The sequence below is a fragment of the Globicephala melas genome, chromosome 2, assembly GCF_963455315.2.
Source record: "Globicephala melas chromosome 2, mGloMel1.2, whole genome shotgun sequence".
NCBI classification, from domain to species: Eukaryota; Metazoa; Chordata; class Mammalia; order Artiodactyla; family Delphinidae; genus Globicephala; species Globicephala melas.
In genome coordinates this window covers 10,869,888-10,889,869 of record NC_083315.2, presented here as the reverse complement: position 1 = coordinate 10,889,869, position 19,982 = coordinate 10,869,888, and the positions used below count along the sequence as shown (strand labels likewise).

At 41.8% G+C, this 19,982-nt stretch overlaps 1 protein-coding gene across 11 annotated transcripts in view; it reads right to left on the bottom strand.

Moving 5' to 3' along the window:
* Positions 1-1,008: 1,008 nt before the first annotated feature.
* PRTFDC1 (phosphoribosyl transferase domain containing 1) overlaps positions 1,009-19,982 on the bottom strand; it is a 104,366-nt gene continuing 85,392 nt past the window's right edge. For 9 of the 11 annotated variants that reach the window (XM_060292762.2, XM_030837201.3, XM_060292777.2 and 6 more), the window contains 7 exons: positions 19,046-19,111; positions 9,618-9,635; positions 8,197-8,279; positions 7,663-7,709; positions 3,263-3,339; positions 3,082-3,140; positions 1,009-2,277 (listed from right to left, as the gene is read on the bottom strand). In XM_060292762.2, coding sequence (XP_060148745.1) covers positions 2,265-2,277; positions 3,082-3,140; positions 3,263-3,339; positions 7,663-7,709; positions 8,197-8,279; positions 9,618-9,635; positions 19,046-19,111 — 363 coding nt within the window. In that variant the 3' untranslated portion in view covers positions 1,009-2,264. The remainder of the gene's footprint in view (positions 2,278-3,081; positions 3,141-3,262; positions 3,340-7,662; positions 7,710-8,196; positions 8,280-9,617; positions 9,636-19,045; positions 19,112-19,982) is intronic. The other 2 variants (XM_030837197.3, XM_060292785.2) reach the window with 2 other exon arrangements.

The window sequence follows — 19,982 nt, the reverse complement described above, 5'->3', positions numbered from 1 at the left end:
TTTGTTTGAAAGAGCCCGAAGTATTACTGAGTATGTTGATTATAACTGAATCCAAATTTTTCCAGGGACACATGCCACACTTTTTCCCCCCCCTATTAATCAGCTTTGGAACACTAAATTAATAAATGCACTGGTTGTTAACCAGATGATAAGCTTTTACATTTTTGGTCTAGGTTGAATAAACTCAGTGATACTAAAAAGATTAGAGTGTTCAAGAGAAAAGGAAACACTATTCTTCCCAAGATGATATTCTTGGATATCACTGTCAAAATATGGTCTGACAGGAAAACATTTCAGGAATGATTAAACTTCTTGTGTGTTTAATGAATTTTTCTTTTTCAGCATTAACTCTCACAAATCCTTCTCAAAATCTTGTGAAGTAGATCAATTTCCTTTCTAATTTGAATAAACCTACAGTCCTCAAAAATGATACTGATGTTTACTAAGATTCAACATTTAAAAGAAAATCTTTCAATAATACATACTTTATGGCTAATTTTATATTTAAAATCAAATGTCCTTGGATTTTTCTAGGTCCTCTGATATAAATGTGGCATAGTGGAAAATTATACTTAGAAGATTACTTTTGATAGTTCAAGAAACTGGCCAGTTAGACCAAATTATCAACCTATAACTTGGATACAGATTTGTCTGTGGAACAAAGCCAGAAGGAATTCCCTTTGCTGGTTTGCCCCTTGGGATAGCTGGGTGTGGTTTATTTTCTTCTCTGACTGGAACAAAGATATGCAGGAAAATCTTCTTTTACAACTAAAATTCCTTGTTTTTACAAACAAGCTTAAGGAGAAAAAAAAAAAAAAAAAAGCAGCAGATCAAGCCTGGCTTAATTGTTTGCTTATACTGGTGCATATACTGGATTTTTTGCAGATTAACAAAACTAAAGCCACAGGGAAGATGTATGCAGTCGTATATTTAAGCTACTGGCTCACACACAGTATAATGGCTGAAAGTATATAAAAAATATGAAGGCGGAAGAAAAACAGTAAGCAGTTATGAGACATAACAAGTTTTCTTATTCTTTATTAGTTTAAAGGAAGCTGGAACCTGATAACAATACACCACATACGGTTCAGAACCAAACAAAGGCTGCTTAGTTATTTATATTGCATTTGCTCCTTTTAGGAAGTGAGAAAAAACAGCTCTATTGGCACTCAAGTTTATTTTCTATTAAAATCCCCATAAATTAGAAAACCTCTCATAAAACAGTGGAAATGGAAAAAAAATATTTTTCAGAAAAAACTTGAAGTATCCTAGTTTTCTATAGCGCGCTGGGTCACGTGATCAGTCTCATAAGGCCACTTAAAACATAATTCAACCTCTGTATTCTTCTTTAGGATAATACATAATAGTGTCTTGCCCTCTGATGGAAATACATGAAAAATTTATACTTGCTCAGTTTTGAGCACTGAAAACACTTCTCCCTCCACCCCCGATTTGCTGTTTCTCATGTCCTGCATGAATAAAAGGATGCCGCTTAGAAACGAGGGCCTTGCTGCCATTGTATTTTTTCTAATTAAAATTCAGAGTATTAAACACAGTTGAGTACATCCAAGCATACATGACATACCGTTATCACATACCGGAAGCTCCAATCAAGAGCCCTGGGCGAAGCCCATTTCATAACATCATTAAGATTCATTGTACGCTGCTGTTCAGAAAGACTTTGTCAAAGCAGATAATAATGGCCTGTCAGAAGTGCGCAAACAGAAATTTATATTAAATTGTCCTTTCCCTCCTTTATTAGGATGGGAATCTACTTGCAGTTCCAGTACATGGGCTCAGAGGCTCAATAAAAAGGCTTCCAGGTTTTAAGATTGCAAAATATTACCAAAGTAAAGTATTAAAAAAAAAAAAAAAGTTAAGTGAAAAATATTTGAGTAACTAGGTGGCGGTATAGTAATCAAGCATAACGACTTTATCAGAACAAAAGAAGGTGTATCTCAGGGGTGTGAAGGCAGTTTGAGTCGCAAGGCAGAGTGTTTAATTTGGAACAAGTCGAATAAAAGAATTGCTTTCTTTTCCTTGAGAACCTTTGGGACTCTTCATGTTATGTTATAATCTCAGAAAAGAAAGCTCGCTCATTGAAATTTTTTTTTTCCTTTTAAATCCTGCTGAGTGAACATGCCTGGGAGACAAACTTTACATGCTGGCTTCCTGAGTGTAGTCGTCAGTAGGATGTTATCTGTAGATTCGATGGTGAAAATTACTTCTTTAGACTCGATACTTTTCTTTGCCGTGTTCATTGATCACACATATGTGCTGAAACAATAAAGGATTTAAATGCATCAGCCTCTTAACAAAATATTATAAGTCCCCTACATATGAACGAGTTCCATTCCGAGTGCGTTCGTAAGTCCAATTTGTCCATAAGTCCAACAAAGTTAGCCTAGGTACCCAACTAACACAATCGGCTATATAGTACTGTACTGTGATAGGTTTATAATATGTTTGCATCTTGACTATCCTTTGACCCTTTTTGGGTAGCAAGAAATGTGTCAGAAATATTTTGATGGCAAGCAACAGAAATGGTGTTGGGTGAACGTAAGCAAAAGGAGGGGTGTTATCAGTAGGGTACTGGGATAGCTCGCAAAGGTAGAGGAAGAGCAGAGCAATGAAGCAACTGGAAGGCAGGAACTGGGGTAGCTCCAGACCTCAGCCCATGGCTTAAGTCCAAAATCCCTTGGTCTCTGTGGCGTTTGGTTTAGGTTTCTAAATCCTAGGAGAGAGACACAGACTGGTCCATTTTGGGTAAGATGTTTACCTCCAGATCATTCAGCAACGATAGGGTCATACCCTTGGGGGTCCATGTCTACAAGTTAAAATGATTTCTCCCAAAGGGGGAATAGTTATGAGCTACATGCTGCTGTAATTGGAAACTTCTAGATTTCAAGCACTGACACTAAACAGTTTATTGAATACTGCCTGTTAGTATGGTTGAGAGGAGACACAGTCGATGACGATGGAGAAAAATCAGTAACAAGCTATCTTTCTGCTTTTAACTTCCTTCTTTCCTTCATACAAAATAGAGACAATCATAATTGCTTCCAACAACCTAATACCTACCTTGCTGGGCAGTGGTGGAAATTCACTGGGATTACGAATGCCAAGTGCCCAGAATATTCCTGACACAGAAGACACTCATTAAATGGCAGCCATCATTACGGCTATCTCAAAAATTTGTTAAATTGATGTCATTGTTAAGTTCTTGTGAGAAGGGGGCTAGGGATTTGCATGCAAGACTTACGTTCAGATCTCTGAAGTATTCATTGTAATCTAAGGCATAACCCACCACAAATAAGTCTGGGATCTCAAATCCAGCATCTGAGCAGAGAGAGGGAGGAAAAAATAAAAGGAACACAATTTAAATAACATAAGTATAAAGCCACCATATGCTACTGTTGGCACTTAACCTATGACGACCTTCCATTAGGCAGAAGTGAGAAAAGTGACAGACAATGCATAGGATGAGCCCAGTAGGACCTGGACCAGAGTGACTCTACTCAGGGAGACAGGACGACCAGCAAACAGACAGTGAAAAATGACTGCACTTCCGGTAGACAGAGCTGAGCAAGGGCTCAGGCAGCCCCGTGGATATCAAGAAGTGTGCCTGCGTCAGGCATGCAGCCCTGCTGTTCCAAAGCAAGCAGCATCCAATGATATCATGTCAAAGCATGAAGTGCAGTTCAAAGGTATTGGAAGGTATTCCAATGCTGTAATACATGAATAGGGGCACAGGCTGTTGCAATAGGAAGCCATCCTCCCACGGCACTCAGTGGCCTCGGCTGGATAAAGGGCTGGAAAGCAAAATCCGGGAGACAAGATGAGAGGAAAAGGGACTGTTCAGCCTGAGGAAGACAATGCTAAGGGTTACTCTAATGCTAGTCTTTGAGTCCATAATGCACATGATAGTAATTAGCTTTCTGTCTCCACTGAGGGCAGGATGGGAGTAAATGGATTTAAATGCAGTAGGAGATACTTAGGTTAAACAAAGGATGAATATATTGAAAGAAAGATGATTTTTATTGAAAAGAATTCTTAAGGAACATACAGTAGCTCTTCTTCTTTAGGTCTTGAAACTATAGCCCAATGATTTTTCAAATTCTTTCCAGTATTGGGGAATCTTATGTTTATTACGGTATTGCAAACGAGAGATGTACTTGCTTACTTCTATGAAACAGTACTTTGGCATAGCCAGTGGACTTACAGCCCAGAGAAATGTATCTCCATCATTGACCATTCACCATCATTCTGGTCCTTCTGACCAAGGATGCTTCCACATGGAGAAACCAACTGGTTCTTGCTCACAGAAAGTGCTAGAGGTGAGGGACTTATTTTTCTAAGGATTCCATTATGTGTCACTGTTAGGAAGCCTATCTGATCCCTCCAAACTGTAGGTTTCTTGAGAAAAAATAATCAAAGAGAAGAAGCAGAGCAGAAGAAAAGATGTCAGAGGATATAAAAGGTGCCATTGAGCATAAAGGAAAAAGTCAATTACGAGAAAGGACCAAAAAGTACAAAGCCTCAGAAATCTGGGAAGAAAGAGAGCACAGAGATTCTGAGCTAGCTAAAAGCATATTAGCAAATCCCAGGAACCCCTGGTTGTAAGGATGATGATGACTTTACAGCGTGCAATGCAATCCTTAAAACAGGCGTGGCAACTCAGACTGGGAAAAGTCAATTCAGAAGGCCAAATCTTCTGAGTAAAAGAACGTTGCGGCTTCCCTGGTGGCTCAGTGGTTAAGAATCCGCCTGCCAATGCAGGGGACATGGGTTCAAGCCCTGGTCCAGGAAGATCCCACGCGCCGCGGAGCAACTAAGCCCATGTGCCACAACTACTGAGCCTGCGCTCTAGAGCCCACGAGCCACAACTACCGAGCCCACATGCTGCAACTACTGAAGCCCGCGTGCCTAGAGCCTGTGCTCCACAACAAGAGAAGCCACCGTGATGAGAAGCCTGCACACAGCAATGAAGAGTAGACCCCGCTCACCGCAACTAGAGAAAGCCGGCACAGCAATGAAGACCCAACGCAGCCATAAAGAAAAAAAAAGAACTTTGGATCAGGGACTTCCCTGGTGGCGCAGTCGTTAAGAATCTGCCTGCCAATGCAGGGGACACGGGTTCGAGCCCTGGTCCGGGAAGATCCCACATGCCACAGAGCAACTAAGCCCATGCACCACAACTACTGAGCCTGTGCTCTAGAGCCCACAAGCCACAACTACTGAAGCCCGTGCCCCTAGAGCCCATGCTCCACAACAAGAGAAGCCACCACAGTGAGAAGCCCGCACACTGCAATGAAGACTAGCCCCCGCTCACTGCAACTAGAGAAACCCCATGTGCAGCAACGAAGACCCAACGCAGCCAAAAATAAATAAATAAAAATTAATTAAAAAAAAAAAAGAAAAGAAGAACACTGGATCAGTAGGACAGGAGAACAGCCAGGAATCAGAGTGACCTACCTCTAGCTGGTAAATGGCTGCAGTTCCTACCCTTATATTTGCAGGGCAAGAGTAAAAGCCATGATTGCAACCAGACTGCCTGGGTTCAATACTGACTCTACACTTACAGCTTTGTGACCTTGGCAAACTCTTTAACCTGGTTGTGTTCAATTTCCTCATCTGTAAAATGGGCACAGCAATAGCACTTACTTTAGAGGAATGTTGCAAGGATTAAATGTGTTAATCTCTGTGTAGCCTTTAGAACAGAGTCAGACACATCATAATCTCTTACTATGTCTGTGAGAATCTTTCTGTTTTGTAAATAAATTCATTTGCATCTTTTTTTTTTTTAGATTCCACATATAAGCGATGTCATATGATATTTGTCTTTGTCTGGCTTACTTCACTCAGTATGATGATCTCTAGGTCCATCATGTTGCTGCAAATGGCATGGTTTCATTCTTTTTTATGGCTGAGTAATATTCCATTGTATGTATGTACCACATCTTCTTTATCCATTCATCTGTCGATGGACATTTAGGTTGCTTCCATGTCTTGGCTATTGTAAATAGTGCTGCATGTACATTTTCAAATTATTGGAATATTTCAAATATTTTGAAATTATTTCAAAATATTTTCAAATTATAGTTTTCTCTGGATGTATGCCCGAGAGCGGGATTGCAGGATCATATGGTAACTCAAACTCACAGACATAGAAAACAAACTTATGGTTACCAAAAGGGAAAGGGGAGGGGAGAGATGAATTAGGAGGTTGGGATTAACAGATACACACTACTATATATAAAAGAGAGACCCAACAAGGACCTACTGTATAGCACAGGGAACTATACTCAATACTTCATAATAACCCGTATAAGGAAAAAGAATCAAAAAAAGAATATATATATATATACACACACACACACATATATATGTATAACTGAATCACTGTGCTGTACACCTGAAACTAAGACATTGTAAATCAACTATACTTCAATTTTTTAAAAATTTTAAAAATTAAAAAAATAAATCTCTTACTACTGTTAGCTGCTGTTATTTTATTAGTGCTGTTGCTGTGACTGACACAAGACATTTGTAACTAGTTGGATATGTCCGAAGTGCACGTCTTTCAACTTCAGTTGAAATCTTCTCTATACAGTATCTTACGTTATTTCCTTAGAAGATTTCTGTTTATTAACCTTGTTGGACCTTAACTATATCCAGATTACATTCCTCAAGCCAGTGTCTGGACAGGGACATGCTATTGGGTCTATCTGGCCAGAACTGACATTGTCTAGATTTAATACACCCCGCCTAGGAATGAAACTTGTTTTTAGAATAAAGAATCGCTGGTTCAGTGTCACTGGCACATCACCCATCCATAGTGTGCTTCTCGTGCTTATGTTTGTTCAGCTTGCTGATGAGAACTGCAGCCAAATTATCCCAGAGGCTTGAGTGCAAATGTAAGTCATAAAACTCAAGCTGAAGTCTGCCTATGCAAGTGAAAAAAATATCTCCTCTAGTGTTAGAATAATAAATAATCAAGCAGCTTGTTTATCCTCTCTGGCATCAGAACTATTCGTATCCTGGGGAGGAGGGAGGAAAGTGCCTTAGATGAGCAAAGTCCTTCAGAACATGTGTCTGAACTCAAGTGTGAAGATGGTATCTAGAGATATTTGCTCTGTTAAGTCTCTGTGTTATTATACTTGTGTTTGCAGGTGGTGGAGCGGTGTCTCCTATTTCCCCTTCTGCGCTAAAATTCAGGCTTGCTGAAGGTCAGCGCTGTGCGTTGTCCGCTCACAGCTCCTGGAGACAGTAGAACACCTCTCAACCTTCCCAGTGCCTCTCTGTGTCCAACTGGTGGGGACAGAGGCCAAGGCAGGAATCCTGTGCATCCAAGTCAGCCCAGGAGGGGGTCATGCCTCCCTCTACCCCCTGAAACCAATTTAGCTGAGTTCTTAGGAGTGAAGGTACTATGGAAAACCTAAAAATAAAAACTGTGTACACAACACAGTTCCTGCGTAAGATGCAAATTAGAAAATGAAAACCTCCGGTTGTAGAGGGTTCTATTGCTGGGGAGACCACAGACCATTTATGGGACCATCAAATCTTTATAGCTTCCGTTTCACAAGAATGCCAACGAGGAAACCAAAGATTCTGAAATACAAAACACCACCACCAGCCAACAAAAACCCAAAAAACACTTACAGTCAGGTCTAAAGCCATCACTTCTAGGTGTTCTCTTCACCAACAAACTACCATTAAAAGAAAAAAAAAAAAAAAGCTTTAGTGATCCAGATGAAATGTTTGTGAATTGCAAATAGAATTGAACATCATTAAAATATATATTTGAAACGTGCACTTTTTTCCCTCGGGCACATGGGGCATTAGCACAGCCCTCAAATTCCCTCCTGCGGCACCTCATCAGTGAGATTCTGGATAAAAGGAAGGGAGAGGGGCGCAGGCACTGGGGCTCTGCCAGCTGCTCCTGGAAACAACTAACAGAGGCATCGGAAAGAGGGGCTCAGACACACAGCAAAGCATGTCCTCTTCCCTTTCCTCTCTCTCAGGCTAGCGGTCAAATGGGCTGTTTGTTCAGTATGGTCAAACCACAACACTCCAGGGCAAAGGGTCAGTGGTTTGGAATTGACTGCACTCATTGGAAACAGCTTCCTGTGTTAGCATCCCTCTCGTGCTGGCCTGGAAAGACAGAAACAGCGATGATGTGAACGTGGCACTCACCTGGCTACCTTAATCCTGTTGGGCTTGTATTTCTCTATGCTACCGAGCAATGCCTTCATGGTCCTCCCGGTTCCGACAACATCCTTTGCAAAGAGGACAGACAAATTCAACCAAATGCCTTTGGGCTGCATTAAAAGGCATTTCATCCAGACAGATGATTCTAGTCCTTATTAATAATGCATCATAATTAGGACTGCCATCAAATTAGAGTAAAAGTAGGAGGCAGAGCCGGTTATATTTTTTAGACAGGTGCTTCTTTCTGGAAGCTGGGTTTGGGGGGGATATATTGGTGACTATTTCCTCCTAGAATCCTTGAGCTGTGTTGAAAGGCTAAGTTCAGCCTCTGGAAAGCACGTGGGGCTCTTTATTGAGTGCATTTGGATTCGTGCGCGCGCATTCAAGGACTAAATTTGGCCCTGAGGTTATGTAACACAACACAGGATGCATGAATTTTCATGGACTTGGGATGTACATCTGAATACGCCGAATGGATAAATGCCTCCCCCCTTGCTCTCCTCACTTAATAGGAGATTCTATGGCTGGGAAGTGAGATGTGTCTGGACAGCAGCTGGTGACAGCCTGTGAGTTCTGAGGGTGCGAGGCTGCCGTGAGCTGAGGCTCATCCCCGCTGATGAGCTGCTGCATAATTAGAGTAGAATGGGCAGCCGAAATGGATTGTCCGTGGGACAGAAATCAGCTGTCAGGAGCTGATTATCAAAACAACGGGTCTGAATTTAGCCAGGGTTGGGCAATGCATTTGGCTAGAGGGTCTCCTTCATGGGTTATGTCTGAGGCAGAACTGCAGATACATGTGGCACACTCAGGCAATTGTAACCAAAGCTTGAAAACAGCTTCCCTGAATTTTTGCCAGCTGATAAGACAGGCCTGCTGGGCTCCAGGACCCGTTCTTTCTTTCTTCTTTTTATTTTTTAAACAGAAAAACAAATTAAATTAAATTATAGAGTTCCCCTGGATAGCAAATTTTTAGATTAATTCTATTTATGATTTGGATGCCAAAGGGAGAATTATTCCAAGTCATTAGAGGACATTAGCAAGAACACTGAATTAAGGGTGAAGAGAATTCTAACCTTGGTTTTACTATTAAAAATTTTTGGTTCTGTGGGCTAGCTTTCTCTTCTGTGAAAATATCTGATTCACAAATAGGTATAAGAACCAATTTAGACATGGGTAGCATTAGATATAAAACTGGATAAAGTACCATGCAACTATTATTGCAAAGCTTCCATTCTCAGTTATTTCAAGCCAGTGATTCCAGTTGACTCCTATTCTGTAAATTTGAAGAGCCCTAAACAGTGGGAATTCAATAAATCCTTGGCCAGTTTGATAACAGGTTCTATATTTCGAAACTCACCATTGGATTCTTTCAGCTTCCAAGTATGGATAAAGAAAAGTCAGCTTACCTCGACAATGAGGACATTCTGAAATAAAAAACAAGGCAAAACAAAAAACACAACTATTTAGAATATGAGGCAAATCTGGCTCATAAGATAAACACACAGTTTGCTGAGAGTTAGAATTTCACAATCAGCTTAGCTGGTCCTCCGCCGTCCATCTAACCCAAATGTTTGGAGGTAATCTAGGCTTCCAGATTCATTTTAACAGTCTTTCTGGAATTACTGAGTGCTGCAATATTGGTGTCTGTACAGGTACAGTCTTTTTATTCATTAAATCCATTAAAGAATCTTAATTTTATCATTAAAATATAAGATTATTTTGTCGTTTCTAAAATAGGTCATGCCCACGGTATCCCCCGTAGAGCACACTGACAGAGAAGTCCCCTTGGTATCCTGAACACATTTGCTGTATTCTTAACCATCAACCCATCACAACTAGTTAGGGTGTGCATTTTTAGTTTGATTGAGGCTTACCAACCATGCCTATTAACCAACCAGAATACTGGGAGAATACTTGGTTAATTTAATGTCCTAGTTCACAATCTCTTTTTGTTTCAATCTTATAATGAAAACGCTGTTTAAACTGTTAGTCTGCATTCTTGCCTAATTAAATAAAGTGCACTGCACGTAATTAAATCTGTTTTTTTGAAAGCTCAGAGCCTTGCAAAACAAGAGTCATCCTTGAAGTGATTAGTTTCAACTACAAGATATAGTGGTGGCTAGGAAGTGGGATGTGTATAGGCACAAATCCAGAGATATAGTGTCAAAATTAATTAAATACAATTAAAAAATCAAGGTAATGCATACACATGATGAAAATCAAATAGAAAAGTCTGAAGATTTTCTAGATGTTGATGCGTTTCTAACTGTTAACAGTATTTAAAAATGCTTATGTATTTTATATTAAAGTTATCATGACATTGCACATTTCGCATAGCCTAAGTATTAGCACCTCTAACAAAAATGGCAGTAATTTATTTCTTTTTTCATTTTTTCCATTTGATCGAGATATAATTGACATACTCCACTATGTTAGTTTAAGGTGTACAGCACGGTGGTTTGACTTAGATATACTGTGAAATGATTACTGCAATAAATTTAGTCAGCAGCCGTCCTCTCACGTAGATACGATACAAACAAAAAGCAAAAGAAGCAAAACCATCTTTTCTTTGTGATGAGGAGTCTTAGGGTTTACTCTTTTAATAACTTTTACATATATCGCTCAGTAGTGTTAACTAGAGCTACCATGCTGTATGCTACATATCTAGACTTATCTGACTTACAGCTGGAAGTTCGTGCTTTTTGACCGGCTTCCCCGGGCCCACACCCTGCCTCTGGTAACCACAGATCTGACCTTTCTTCCTGTGAGTTTGGCTTTTGTTTTGTTTTATTTTGTTTTAGATTCCACATATAGGTAAGATGACACAGTATTTGTTTTTCTCTGTCCAACCTATTTCACTTAGCGTAACGTCTTCAAGGTTCATCCACGTTGTTGAAAATGGCAGGATTTCCTTCGTTTTTTTTTTTAATGGCTTAGTAACATTCCACTGTATATGTATACCACACTTCTTTATTCGACAATAATTTCTTTTTTAAAAATCAATTATTTATTATTATTATTTCAAAATTATTTATTTTTGGCTGCATTGGGTCTTCGTTGCTGCGCGCGGGCTTTCTCTAGTTGCGGCGAGCAGGGGCTACTCTTCATTGCCGTGCGCGGGCCTCTCATTGCGGTGGCTTCTCTTGTTGCGGAGCACGTGCTCTAGGCGCACGGGCTTCAGTAGTTGTGGCACGTGGACTCAGTAGTTGTGGCTCGTGGGCTCTAGAGCGCATGCTCAGTAGTTGTGGCGAATGGGCTTAGTTGCTCCGCGGCATGTGGGATCTTCCCGGACTAGGGCTCGAACCCGTGTCCCCTGCACTGGCAGGCGGATTCTTAACCACTGCACCACCAGGGAAGCCCCTCAACAATAATTTCTTAATATCATATAAACCTAGTACATATTTAAATTTTCCCAGTTGTCCTTCAGATGGCTTTTGTTGTAGTCGGTTTGTCTAATCTAAGACCGTGCACTGGATCTTTAATCTCTTTTAATTTAGAATAGTCTGTAACAATACAAAGGACTTTCTGAGTTCTGCAGAGTACTAAAAAAGTAAAATTATTTAGCAGGCTCCTAAATGATGGGCATGGGAATACGAGTATAGAAAAACCACCTGCTCTTGAAAGGGAACTATGCAGAAAACTGGAGTTCTTTAGTGAGTTCTACAGAGCAGTCATTGCATATATATTTATTTTCCTTTAGAGAACATCAACAGTGTTTTCAAACTCTTTCATTAGTGGTATATGGATTGACTCCTGGATTTTTAGTGGCCTGCCTGTTGTGTGAAAAGCTCACCTCCAAATACAGCAATGCTTTTAGTACCTTTGGAAGATTGGCTCTGCCTTGCAAAACCCTCCTTGAGTAGAGAGAAAGTGACTACCCCAACTTTGGAAGCATTTTCAGTATTGTCCAAGAGAACTAATCTCTTTATACTTTAATGGACCAAGATTAGCTCCACAAGCTAAGAGACAACGACTAACTCATCTTTATATGATCAGCATATAACATGGAGACTGGTGTGTAGTCGGGGCTCAGAAAACTGCCCGTGGAACAAATCAACAATTCCGACTTTCTTTCTTCCTCTAGTTCATTATACTTTTGACACATCCCCTCCATTTTTCTCCTTAAAGATGTATAATCCCTCCTTAACTGAGCTATTATTAATGTCTATTGCTTTTAATTTTCCTTTAAGAAATCTTCTAAAATCCCTATTTTCTTGACTGGGCAACCTTGGGAATTTTCCAGAACATACTGTGCCTCCCTTAAACACTTCCAATCTGCTAACTCCAATCACTGAATCTGAGATGTTCACCAGCCCCCATCTTAGTCATCTCATCACACCGAGCTCACTTCCTCCCAGAAAGCCAGTAAAATCTGTAGCTTGGGAACCGCAGGCAAAAATCCTATGGGGACTCTCCAGAGTGTGTCCTTTCTTTGCTATCGCATGATCCTGATCGAAGCTAACCCGTCGGGTTTCCTAAAGAAAAAGAAAGGAAGGAAGAAAGAGAAGAAGAAAAGAAAGAAGGAAAGAGTTATGCAAATCTAAATGGTTTTCTTAAATAGGTTATTCCTCTCAGTCTTTCAAAATGCAAAATGATCAGCACCCCACGGTCTAATCCGCAGCAATGTATTTTTGCGGCTGTGGTCACACCCAGCAGAGGGATGATGGCAGGAATGATGGTGAGCTGAGCGCGGATGCTGAGTGTGCGCAGGAGTGTGAATATAAACCCCATGGAGAAAGGCACGCAGTCCAGCGTTTCACTTTATGTGATAATTCACAGAATTGCCAGAATCATCAGTTGGTGGGCATTTCCGTTATTGTTCTCAGCCTAGTCAGAGGCAATTTAAAAGGAATGATTTAAACAGTTAAGGCAGCCAAGGAGGAAACGCTGGCAGGTTCCGATGCTTCACTCTGGCATTTGGTTAGAAACTTATTCGGGGTGGGGTGGCGCGTCTCCTGAAATCTTGCACTTAACCTACACATCTGTGTTTTTCCATTGCTGGATTTGCGCCTGTTTCCATGCGTTTGGTTTTATTCCACCCTTTCAGAGATTTCTCTTGAACATGAATAAAATCGTCTTGCTTTGATGGATACACACATTTTATGAAGTGCCAGGATTAAATCAACTTTGAAAAAAATCAGCCAGAGAGCGCATTGTGCAGACAGCTTAAACACACCAAGTGAAATGCTTTTAATGCTGTGAGCTGAAGGGGCCGCTGAACTGAATCATTGAGGGCTCCCTGTATTCAACTGCCGTGACCTACTTAGAACCATGACGCAGCCAGCCTTTCTTGGGAGTTTTCTTCCTTTTGCTTTAAAAAAAAGAAAGGAGGAAGGGAGGGAGGGAGGGAGGGAGGGAGAAAGGAAGGAAGGGAGGGAGGGAGGGAGGAGGGAAGGAGGGAGGGAGGGAGGAAGGGAGGGAGGGAAGGAGGGAGGGAGGAAAGAAGGAAGGAAGGAAGGAAGGAAGGAGAGAGAAAGGGAGGGAGGGAGGAAGGAAGGGACGGAGGGAGGAAGGAAGGGAGGGAGGGAGGGAGGAAGGAAGGAAGAAGAGGTAATAAAAGAAGTCAAGAAACAGAAAGGAGCACAGGGGCTGTCTAGAATCTCCCTTTCCTAAACTTTTTTTTTTTTTTGCGGTACGCGGGCCTCTCACTGTTGTGGCCTCTCCCATTGCGGAGCACAGGCTCCGGACGCGCAGGCTCAGCAGCCATGGCTCGCGGGCCCAGCTGCTCCGCGGCATGTGGGATCTTCCCGGACCGGGGCACGAACCTGTGTCCCCTGCATCGGCAGGCGGACTCTCAACCACTGAGCCACCAGGGAAGCCCTCCCTTTCCTAAACATTTTAACTTGCACATCTATAGAGGACTTAAGAAGTTACATAGTACAGTTACGGGGTTTACAATGCATGGAAAATTATACAGGTGATTTTTCCATGTTTTTAAAAGTCCTTCTATAAACAAATTTGATTTTAAAAAATCCTTTCTAACCCTCCCTCTTTCAGGAATCACTGAGCTCCTTCCTGCGCCTTTGGAGAGGGCTGTTCCCTCTGTTTCACCCCCTACTTCGTTCCTGTAGTTCAAGTGCTCCAATCAGTCAATCAATCAAGTGAACAATCAAGTGGTTTCCTAACTGGTTTCTCTACCCGGAGCCTCTCCCTTCTTTCAGTTAAGTCCACCCTCCCGTCAGGTGCATTTTCCCCAAAACACAGCTTCATGATGTCACCACGGCTCAGCAATTTTTGCGGCTCTTTGCTTTTCCGAGCAAGTTACACTAGTTATTCAACATATTCTATAAACCAAATTCAGTCGACATTTTCAGTTTTTCAAATTATCGTTTTCCTATTTTTGACTAATTTCCTTCAGTCACACTGGGCCACTCCTGTCCTCTGGCTCCGCTATTCCCTCCCCTTCCTCCCCCTTTCCACATGCTAATCTCTCTCCCTCTTCGGTGCTATTCCCAGACGTTCTGGTCCCAAGTAAAACCTCACCCTCTTCTCTCTAAGATGATCACAGTCCTAAGGAATCATTCCTTCTTTGGATTTCTTTAAGCTCAAGGAAACAGTCTTGTGTGGAAAGAACCCCTAAAGTTCTTCTCTTTAATGCTCGGGTACTGAGCATTTAAAAAAAGAAGGCCTGAATAAGTTCATGGCAGAGTAATAATATAATGATAAGTATAACTTTGTTATACTTATGATACAAATGATAAGTAAATTTGTTGATTGAGAAATTGTGATTACTCTACGAGAAGGGATAAGTTAGCTGATGGCTTGTAACAACACTTGCAACGCAGATATTCACCCAAAGCATCTTCCATCCCAGACAGATACTTATTGCAGTTTCAGACTTTCTTCTACCACCATTAATAAAAGGACCCACTCACTGTTGGGTGCCTTTTCCTTTTAAGTTTTTTTCCCAGCTGGTGTACATTCTGCATGATGGAAACACTCTGAAGGGCCTCTGAATTTTTTTTTTCTTTTTTTCTTTTTTCAGCCACTCTGCCCGGCCTGCGGGATCTTAGTTCCCCGACCAGGGATCCAACCCGCACCCCCTGCATGGGAAGCACGGAGTCTTAACCATTGGACCACCAGGGAAATCCCTGAAATTTATTTTTAAAGTTCTCTCAAACTCTTAATGGATAGCCTTTTCTGAAAGGCTGAAGAAAGGATGAGCAGAGCAGGCCATATGAATGCCTTTATCCTTTTAAGGAAAAGGAAATTCCAAAGGTTAAGTGAAATTCTTTTCATCCTCCACTCTCAGGTGTAGCGCTCACCAACTCCGTCTAGCCTGGACTCCCGTGGAACACTGAAGCCCTTCTGCTTCTACAGAGAGAATGTCCCCTCACTCGACATCACTCATCCAGTTCCCAACCAAACCAGCTGGTTCATCGTCCTTCCGTGTGACCAGGTGGGCTTCTATTTACCCTTTCCTTCTGCCATGTCCGCCCGTTCCCAAACTTAACTGAAGACGTCTTTCTGATTTCTATCTAAGAGAAAGAGGAGCCTGCACTCACTCGATCACCAAATACTTATTCCGACCTGTTGCAGACTAGGTACCATGCACAATGCTGGGATAGAATGGTCCCTGCCGCCATCACACTGACATCCTGGTGGGGGAAATAGGCAAGTAAAATAAATAAGCCCCAAATAAACACCGGAAATTATGGAAAAGGCTTCAGTGGAAACAGGGTGGGTATAGAGACTTAATGGAGAATGTGGGGCGGGGGGACGGCTAGAGGGGAAGAGCTTGTGCTCATTTCAGACCGAGAGTCGGGGAAGGCCTCCCTTACACGGGAGCCTTTAGGCTGAAATCTGACGGATAGGAGGAATGTGGATTCCAGGTGGAGGCCACGGCTTGTCCGAGGGCTTGGCAGGAAGGAGCTTAGCCAGCGTGCTTACTGCACTGCGAGGTGGAGGTGAACGCTGTACCGTGATGCTGGGAGGGAGACAGGGCCAGATCACGCGGGTCTTTGAGGCTGTGATAAGGAGGTCGGACTGTAATCTCAGAGCACTGGGTTGCCAGGTAAAATACAGAACATCCAGATACATCTGAATTTCAGATAAAGAACAACTTTTTAGTTTACGTGTGTTCCAAATATTGCATGGGACATACTTATGCTGAAAATTTATTCATTGCTTATTTGAAATTCAAATTTAACTTGGCATCCTGTTTTTTGCTTTGTTTTTTGTTTTTTTTTGTTTTTTTTACTAAGTCTGACAACCCTAATTGACAGGCTGCTGAAAGGTTTTCAGTAGGCAAGTGATGTGATCCAATTTGTATTTTAAGAAGATCCCTTTGACTGCTTCTTGGAGAATGGTTTGCAGGGTGGCATAGTTAAGTGAAGGTAAGTTCAGGGAGACTGGTTAGGTTTTCACAGCAGCTCAAAAGAGGGACAGAGCTCGTCTCGCCCTAGAGACTAGTCTTCTCAAACTTTAATGTGGATAGGAATCATGTCCGGGATCTTGTTAAAATGAAGATTTAATTCAGTAGATCTGGGGTGGGATCTGAGAGACTACATTTCTAATAAGCCTCCAGGTGGCGCTGACCTTGCTGGTTTCTAGACCAAGGGTCAGCAAACTATGACCCATTGGCCAAATCTGGCCTGCCGCCTGTTTTTGTAAATAAAGTTTTATTGAAACACAGCCATGTCCATTGGTTTCCACTTCATCTATGGCAGCTTTCTGCTTTCATGCTATGATGGCAGAGTGAAGTCGATGAACAGAATACTATATGGGCCACAAAACCGAAAAATATTTACTATTTGGCCCTTACCTGGAAAGTTTATCTGATGCCTGCCCTAGACCACACTTTGAGTAGCAAGGTCTACATTTGGATGGTTACCATGGAGATGGAGAGACATAGGCAGATTCAAGATATATTTGAAAGCACAGAGTGTGGTCTACGTTGGTTCATTAAACATTCCCTTCTGACATGAGCCTAGGGACCCTGAGCTGCATGTCGAGACAGCTGAGAACCTGGTTATCAATGGTGATTCATCTTGAAAACATTTACCCAAGAAGCCCAAGGTGTTCTACTCGGCACACCTCTGAATGTATATAGAAATGCGTCTGTGCACACACGGAGAGTGGAAAGACACCACATAACAGCACGTGGTAACCTGGACGAATCAATTGTCATGCTAGCAAAAAACTGAAGCCCACTCCTGTTCGGACTTACTGCTGGCTGGTTTCCATTTTTCCTACCTCAACTTCCATGATCTCTACTTTCTCATGATGAGGGTGGTCTTTGCAGTAACTGTAGGTGAGGAAACTGAGGCACAGCCTTGTTACCTCCTCTGCTCACTCCACCCCCAGTAAGAAACGACCCTTTCCTCAATCTCCTCTCTCTCTCTTTTAAAAAAATGATAACCTTTATCCTATGTCTTAAAGGAAGGGAATATCCAGTGCTCACTTAAGAGGGAAAATCACTTCAAAACAAAATAGAAGATGATTTTAGAAGGCAGGAGAGAAAGACTACACTTTTTCTGTGCATAGTTTTTCTTGGCATTCCTGTGGGATTCTTAGAGTTGCCACATTGACATCTTCCATGGTAAACGCACAAGGTACGATAATTCTCTTGTGTAATAAACTTACAAGGCAGTGTCATACAACAAAGTACTAAAATGACTTATCATTTAAAGACCACTCCAGGGTTGTTAGAAGTTATGAATTTCTGGAAATTGCTTTGAGTATTTTATCTTTCTAGGATAAAATACTCAAATATCAAATAATATTTTATGCACTGATGTAGTAACATTAAATGGTGGCCATGTGACACATACATTAACACCAACAAGTTAATTCCAATTTCTGCGGGGCACGATTTCCTACTAGATAGCAGTTTAACACTCAGATGCTATGCTATCTTCCGAGGAGAGGGAAGTAAGCGGTTCTGTAGTTTGTCCTTGTGGCTCTGCAGTGTTCCTAGTGTCTTTATACCTTTCTTTAAAATTCAATGTGGCTGCTCTTTCTTTCCCCATGTGGGCATTGCAAAACAATAACAACCGCAAATATGAGAGATTAAGCTTGTATAATAGACTGATCCGTTTTACTTAGAAAGTGAAGTTGCTCAGGGATAATGAATACAAGATACGTCAGCAGAAGTGAACAAAACCAAATTCTGTGTCGCTTTCGTTCACGACAAAACTTGCATTTCAGATCACATTTGCACAAAGACCATCTGCTTGATGAAACAACTCTTCCTTCCCAAATGCGTGGATTTATGTCAGAATCCAAACAGTTTTTCACTTTATCATTAAGCACTGGCAGGTTTGGAACTCCAAATTAACATCGGAGGTGTCTGCCTCATAATCTCCTGGGCTACGTTCTTTTTAATGGGGGGAAGAAAGGCAAAGTGCTGAAAAATGAAAAAAATATCCAGATATCCTTTTTTTATTCCCTGCCTAAATTTTAAACATTTCCACAAACCTGTTTTAATGTCTTACTGAAGTGCTTAGGTGCTGAGGCACAGATGAGAGGAGAAAAGCGGGCAAATAAAGGAAAAGTCTTCCCTTTCAGAAGGTACCTGAAAGGGTGAGTAGGAAAAGAAAGGGAAAGAGAAGAAGGAATGCTAAGGGGTTTTGTAATGTGAGGTTGTCTGAAACAAAATGCAAGGAAGCTTGGAGACGAAAGATTCGGTTCGCATCAGGTCTTGGAAGCATGATAGAAGGAGTGTTTTATAAAAGAAGAAATCATTAAAAGGATTCACACATCCATTTGCATGAATTAGCAAACCTGGGAGAGTGCCTAAAATGGACTACAGTGCTGACCTGAAATGAAGGTCACTGATTTCCCCGCAACCTCAATGACTCGGTGTACACAGAGCATAGTTACATGAACGAACCTTTCCAGCCAGTGTTGAGAGATCATCACCTCCGATTATCTGCATCTCGCCCATGGACTGGTCATTCTAAAAGAAAAAGGGGAGACAACATTTTACTGTACGAGAAAACCTTTAAAGCACGTTTCCCTGCCTACCCGGCCAGCGGCGAGACTGCGCCTCACAAATATAGCACAAATAGCTGGTACAGATTCATGGTTGCCTATGGTTACCAAGAGCCACTCTCCTGCCGCTGTGCTTGAGACAAAGCACTCTAATGGCTGGCGGGCGAGGCTGTGCGGAGAGGGCGTGGAAGGAGTAGAGAGAGGACAAGCAAACCTAATTTTGGGACAGAAAAACCATGGAAGGTGCCTGAAGCTATTCTGAGACAGATGGAACTGGAGGAGACGGTCATGCTCCTGGACTTCCCTGGGGTGAGGGGGTGGCTACGGGAGCCCCAGGAGGGGCCTAGCATTTGTCAGCTGTGCCAACGGGCCTCAGTTACAGCCCTGCAGTGGGGAACAATTAGACTGGCTCCCAGAGAGGTTAGAGACCCCCTCTACTCCCTACCAGCGCTGGTCTAATCCCTCATCGGGTGTTGAGGGCAGTTCTAACAGGCCAAGGCTCAAGAACTATTACAGTCAGACCTTCAGACGTGGATGATGAAGCCTTAGGAACTTACTGCAGTTCCAGGAATATAAGACCCAGAACCCCATTCAGAAGACGTTATCACAGTACCTTGTAATAACATATAATGGAAAAGAATCTGAAAAAGAATATATATATCTGAATCACTGCTGTACACCAGAAACTAACACAACATTGTAAATCAACTATACTACAATTAAAAAAAAAAGACTTTTCACTCAAATCCTATTAGGGGTTATGAGCATTCCTTTTCACAATATTTATATACAGGACATTATCCTGTCCCAATTAAACCTCACACACACACACTCAC